The sequence below is a fragment of the Meleagris gallopavo genome, chromosome 12, assembly GCF_000146605.3.
Source record: "Meleagris gallopavo isolate NT-WF06-2002-E0010 breed Aviagen turkey brand Nicholas breeding stock chromosome 12, Turkey_5.1, whole genome shotgun sequence".
NCBI classification, from domain to species: domain Eukaryota; kingdom Metazoa; phylum Chordata; class Aves; order Galliformes; family Phasianidae; genus Meleagris; species Meleagris gallopavo.
Genome location: NC_015022.2, coordinates 17,131,656 through 17,138,202, shown reverse-complemented (window position 1 = coordinate 17,138,202; position 6,547 = coordinate 17,131,656). Strand labels below are relative to the sequence as shown.

Genomic DNA, 6,547 nt, shown 5'->3' with positions numbered 1-6,547 from the left:
CCCTTCCAACTCAAATGATTCTATGATTTTGTGTTACAGGAGAGCTAGTTAAACCCCTTTTAGCTATTTTTTCTGGGGCATAGGCTTTACATTGCCCTCCCCTGAGAGGAGGCAGCCCTCCTCCAGGCTGACATTCCATGTCATGGAGACTCTCATGGAGAGTCACCAGCAGTCCTGGCAGAGCTCAGAGCAACTCTGGCATCCCTCATCACTATATGGCCCCATTTTGTGCAACACTTTCCAAGCGAGAATCATGATTTCTGGTCTTACAGGTGTCTCTTGAACCCCTACAAGCACTGAGTTACACCATAGCGTTTTGTGGGTGGCAGCAGGGAAGCTCTGCAGAGCATCCCACAGTGCTGCTGTTTCCCCTGCAATCTTCCAGCAGAGAAACGCCAACCTCTCCCCTTCCCCCATGCTAGACCTGGGACGGCACGTCCTCACTTCCTGTGTTTGCCAGGCTGCTCCATTCGTGTCGGAAACATCCCTAAATCCCAACAGGTGGCAGGAAGTGCGTGCTCCACACCAGTGTTCCCAGCTGCAGCTAGAGATCTTCATGACCGGCGGTGGGAGACAATCGGTCGCAGCACACCTCCATCACCAACTGATGGCTGTGCGTTGGGAATAGGCGAAACCAGGAAGCTGTAAATATTTTTCCTGAAAGCTTCTATTCTTGAAATGTCAGTCCTACTGCAGCACGTGGTTGGGTTCTTTGGAAGCAGGAGAAAACACGAAGATTGGAACAATACCTGACCTTTTCAGTGCTACGGTGAACTTACAGTAGAAGGACCCAAGAGGCCCAACCCTGCAGTGGGAAACTGCAACTGTCAGGTTGTGTTTTTCTTGGTGTTTTTCATCTGAGCTTTTTTTAGCCCGGTACATGGTTGATTTGTTAAATTTAATCTCCTCTGAAGGCTCCTCACTCATACAAGTGCTAAACTAACTATGTAGCAGAGTAGGGCATCTGGTCAAAGGTAGCATCAGCAGGAGTGAAGGGTGAAGAATTGGGCCTGACACCTCGTGTACATCCTAGAGAGATGTTGCAGGATAGGTGACGTTGCTCATTGCCCTTTTTTTGATCTGGAGGTTACCAATGTGGGGATAGCCAGACTTACGGCACAATCCAGGTGTGACAAGGACTCTTTTTCTCCAAGACTGGGGTGGAAGAGGCAGACCGCCATGAACTGCACTCATCCCACTACTTCTCCTGTGGGGCAGGGAGCTTGCCCAGGATGTGGCCTAGGAGCAGATTTTCTATGTTTGGTGTCCTGATTTTGAACAGGCTTTTAATAGGAGTACAGTTATAGGGAAGATTTTTATTGTTAGCTCAGTAGATTAATCTCTGACACCAACAGTCCTGGGTGATGAGGGTTGTTTCTCGAACTGAATTGAATTTCTGCTTGGCTCACTTCTGCGTATAAAAGTGTATATAAATTTGTATGCTGAGTCTTGCACTCGGAGGCTTTGAAGGCAGAATAATAGCTTTGGAATTGAATCTTCTAATGCTGTGGGCAGATTGTTAACAAAATGAAGGCTTCTTTTGGTATAATTCATCCAAAACAACAGGCATTTTAAGGTCCCGGAGAGATTGCAATCAACTTCGGGACGTGTAGAACTGATTGCTGTCAGGCTGCCTCCGACACTGAGCCACACATGTGGAAGGTGGCACAGGGAGCAGGCTATAGGCATTTAACCATATGCTGCTATAGAAGAAGATATTCTTCATCTTCCAGGCGGAAGTGGATTATTAACTCATCACAGTGTAATGACATACTACAGCCAATTTAAACACACCGTTGCCAAGCAACCTGTGATGTATGTACACGTGTGTGTGTGTATATGCATGCATACTCTAAATGAATCTGTTTCATATATACAAAATATTTGCAGTTATATGCCTGCACAGTATCTATTTTAAAGACTCTTTTCCATGCACTTGAGGTTTTAAGGTTGCATGGGTTTGAGTCCTGCGTTGGGCCTGGTGCTGGGAGTGTGGACACACACTTCCCTGGTGCTCGCTCGCAGTCGTTGTGCTTCAGCTGATGGGAAGTAACACACATCAGCTGTGTTCACATTTCCAAAGCTTTCCACAGGTAAGCAGGAAACACCTACTTTGTAGCCTTCCATCAGAAGCCATCCTTTCCCAAGGATTCATCAGAAGATGAAAAAGGGATTCCTCCCTTGTGTGATGTCATGTCCTGCTTTCATGTCGTGTCCTGCCTTGCAAGGTTGTGATTCTGCTTTTCCTCCTGCTGCAGGTACACACTGCTTCCCAAGGGGGTCCTCCAGATTACAGGACTAAGAGCAGAAGACAGTGGGATTTTTCACTGTGTTGCCACCAATATTGCTAATGTGAAGTTCAGCCGGGAGGCCAGGCTCACTGTGTCAGGTCAGTACCAGCACATGCTATCCTGGCTGCCTTTCCTTCTTTTTCTACCTGTTGCTGTTCTAGACTGGGACCATTTAAGAGTGCTTCAGGCTGACAGCACTGAGAAGCATTCCTGTGTCAGGCAAAAGCACTTTCCTTGTTCAGGATTAGTCCATTTACAAGCAGATAAATCTGTCTCTTAGCCTTCAAATTAATGCCAGTTTCTGGAGAGAGGGAGGACAGTGCAAACAAGGGTTAAAGCATCTTTACATTAAATAAATTCTTCTGGAAATGTGGAAGATTCATCATTTCCTTATGAGACATGCCCACCCTGGAAGTAATTGCAGCACACACGGTGATCAATTATTTATCTAATAGGGGGATTATGTTCTGTAGGCTGTTAGTGTTACACTGCAACCAGAGTGAGCTAACATTTCTTTTGGAAGATGAGAAGGAAAAACCTTGAGCTCCCCAGTCTGAATTTTGACTTAGTTCTCCATCCAGATTTGAAGCAATTGGCAGAAAACTGGTTTTTCACCTCTGAAAGCTGCAGCTGAAGGAATGACAGTGCCTTATGGTTCCTCCACAGAAAAGGGACCCAGGTCATATACTGGCTGCTTTTTTGTGTGCTGCTGGAAATACAACGCGATAGAACTGTGAATTCAAACCAAAGCAACTCATGTCCACACTTTGCATGTGCAGAAGTTCAATCTGTTTATGAGGCTACACAAACTGTCCCCTGGGAGTGATGAGCTTGAGTGTAGTTGAGGAGGAAGGAGGTTGCAAATACACTACCATGTTTCCGTAGCTGTGTCATACTCCACTGCCCTGCCAACTGCCCATCTTCCATTAGCCATCCATGTGGGACTCAAGCTGACCTCTTGGAGCCCTGTGGAGCAATTTCTAAACTTGATTTTAGATTGCCTCCTCCTGCTTAGGAATTTCTTTGCTGGTCAGTCTTTTTAATTCAAAACACTTTTAGCTTCAGAAGTCTCTGCTGGTCTGTTTCAGTAGCTGCTCCTGGCATGAGGAAGTGGAAAGTATTAAATAAAATTATACAACCCAGCCTCAGTGGTGAATGACACCACTGTCTCTCTCCTTAGAAATCACACGGCCTGCCTTCAGCTGCCTGGCCACTGGTCCTGCAGCAGGAGGTTTACACCTGCACCGAGTGTCAGATGAGCCCCTACAAACTGTAAAAAAGCGGTGTGTGCAAAATGGGGAGAAGCTGAGGAGTGAGTGATGCTGTGTACGTCAGCTCTTGTGGGGAAAGAAAGCAGGTTAGCTGGTTCTGAAAGACCTGGGAGCCTTTGATGCCTGTTACCTGCCTGTTCTCTTGGTCTGTGTGAACAGTAGCTGCATGGAGGGGGCAAAGTACAGTAAATTATCATCGCATTGAAGTTGTTTGTGTCAATTCTCTGGTCTCAGCTATTGTTTCTTGTAAGACAGAAAGCTGTTAGCTGTTGTCGTCTCACCATCCCTCATTGCAAATGGATATTTTCCAGGTTTCCTGTCTATGTGATGTTTGTGGTTTTTCTTTTCCTTAAAGCACTCAGATGATGAATACGGGCTCAGCATTTAAGTGTCTGCTGAAGGGCTTGGGCTGTGCTTCAGTTACTGCGTGTGAGCAGCGCAGCTGTAACTGCACCTTTGCATGCTCTGAGCCTGCTGAAAACGCACTGCAGTGGGTTAAATCTCAGAGAAACAGGTTTGTGCTCTGGGTGTTTGCAAAGAGGAGGATGGCTGCTGCAGGGGAGGAAACAGCCTGCTCGCAGCCCATCCCTTCCTCTTGCCCACAGCCCTGCCTTGCAGCCTTGCTGATTGATTATTTTCAAGTGCCTGCTTAGCGGAGCTGCTCCCCAGGGGCTGCCTGCCTCTCGGCGCTGACACCTTTTCAGCATGAGCTGCATCTCTCTCTGCTGCCATCCTTTTGATCGAGATCTAACAGCCCGTGCCATCACTGCTGAAGTGCCTGTCACTCCAACAGAGCTGGGGACCTCCCCATCCTCTGCAATTGTTGCTGGCGGAGTCCCTGAAGACCGCAAGCATCAATGGAGGCTTTTTCCCTTTCAGAAGAAATCCCTCTCACATTGCCTTGAACATTGAGGATGAGAATCCCTCTCTGTGTCACTCCTTCCCCCCTGCACATTGGCTGCAGGAGGAAACCTCCTCCCTAATGGCCAGGGTTTGGCCATGTCCCTGCTGGGCGACTGTCCCCTCTGGGGACCTATTGGAGCTGGCAGTGGTGGAAGCATCAGTCCCAGAGATGGTCACGATCTGACCAAACTCATGGAGCTGATCCCATGCCTGGAAGCTTGATTGCATATGTAGGACTCAGGGTATAAATCAAAGAGTGTGATTCCTTTGTTGTTGTTGGCAAAATGGAGCATTTTATAAATTCTGCTTTGGTCTCAGCTCCCGTTTGCTGATATTCTTGGGTGACCTTGGACAATTCGTTTCATTTTTCAATGTTTTGAAATACTGAAATCTGTATATAATACGATGATAATATCGTATTATTCTAAGCGTGAACATTTACTATTGTGATTTAGAACAATAAATTTACATGGGTTTTAAAGGCACTCTGAGATACTGAGGGGGAAGGTATTGTTTTTCAGATCTCTTGGGGTTAGCCAACCGGTCATATGAATTTATTGTGCATTCTGGTTCTCATCAAAAAAATCTACATTTTATGGCTTGCAGTGAAATGCATTCAATGAGAAAGTCAGCTCTTAAGTCACACCGACACGGTGATTTTTCTTGCATTTTGCCCATTTAGACACAACCTCAGAGCTTTTTTCCTGCAGGGATGATGAACACACGAGCTGCTCTGATCCATGCTGGCCATTTGGACCACTGTGAAGTGCCCCTGCTCTGACAGGGTAGCCCTAAAAAATGCAGGAAGAGAGGAAATCTTGGAGAAAAACTCTTGTAGATACTTTTTCGTTGGGAACAAGCCCTGCACTGCATCCCTGCCTGTGGCAGACCTCTGCTCCCACTCCCCAGTGCCCTGTCCTGTTTGGGGGGGGTCAACCCATGTATTCTTCCCTGCAGGTGTTTTTCACAGAGCATTTTTGCCAGCAGCAGCTGTCAGATTGTTTCGATTCCTCAAACGTTGCTTGACCTCAGCATTTCTGGAGTGTAACCCAGCTCTTGTTGGAAATGTGGAGCGTGAAGACTAATGAGGAGGCTGTCAGTGTTCTTGTTTGCTGATGGAGAACTGCGAGTACCTCCTTTAATTCCTCTCTTGCTTCCTTCCAAAGAAATGGGAGTGAAGGTTGATGGGAGCTTCAACCCAGAAATAAGGCACTTTCTGGGGTTCATAGGAGGTTCAGCTGTGACACAGGGCGATGGTTTTGTCCCTAGTCTTCTTTTGCCTCGTAAATTGTGATTTCTGTCTCTTATCCTTTGCCTCTGCTGGTACCAGTGTCCTTGCACCAGAGTTTTTAATACAGATCCAGGAGTTGGACTCAATGGAACTTAAGGGTCCCTTCCAAGTTAGGAGATTCCACGAATCTCTGATCTTGGGTGATGGTTTTTGTTCTTGGCTGCTGCTTGTTGGTGCTGCTGTAGTGCAACTAAGTATTTGTGATCTCACCGTGAGCAGTGATTGTACCATGTCTGCATCAGGGCAATGTGATGCAGCCCATCCTGCACCCTGGTACACCAAAGTGAACCAGCACTGGCGTGCTGCAAAAGACAAGGAATGACTGCCCTACGGTCTGCAGCCAGCAGAGCAGTTCCCTTCTCTCTACAGTACAGATGCAGGGATCAACGGAGCTGCTTGTCAGATGGCTGAGTTTTCCCCAGAAATATCAGTGCCCTCTTAAAACACATTCAGACAAGGCAGCTGCCTCACAAGTATTGCAGTCCTTTTGTTTCATGTCTTTCCTAGATATATTGAGGATGGCACCAGCCACATCGTTTGTACTTAGAAAATGAACAGAGCCCTCTGTGTTTCCATCAAACAAGAGAGAACCAAATGCTGCGAGGCCACGCGGATGCCTTCTAATGATGCTTCTGTCCTTGCAGGCTCCCACTCCACCGTTTACAAGGACCCCATGATTCTCGTTGGACCGGAGAACCTCACACTGACGGTGCATCAGACTGCAGTGCTGGAGTGCATCGCGACAGGCAACCCCCGGCCCACTCGTCTCCTGGAGCCGCCTAGGTGAGCCC

At 47.3% G+C, this 6,547-nt stretch overlaps 1 protein-coding gene across 1 annotated transcript in view; it reads left to right on the top strand.

Annotated features, from left to right (window-relative positions):
- IGDCC3 (immunoglobulin superfamily DCC subclass member 3) overlaps nt 1–6,547 on the top strand; it is a 76,216-nt gene that overhangs the window by 41,886 nt on the left and 27,783 nt on the right. Inside the window, 3 exon segments of the mRNA XM_031555226.1 lie at nt 2,240–2,389; nt 6,401–6,513; nt 6,515–6,539. Of these exon segments, the coding sequence (XP_031411086.1) occupies nt 2,240–2,389; nt 6,401–6,513; nt 6,515–6,539 (288 nt within the window).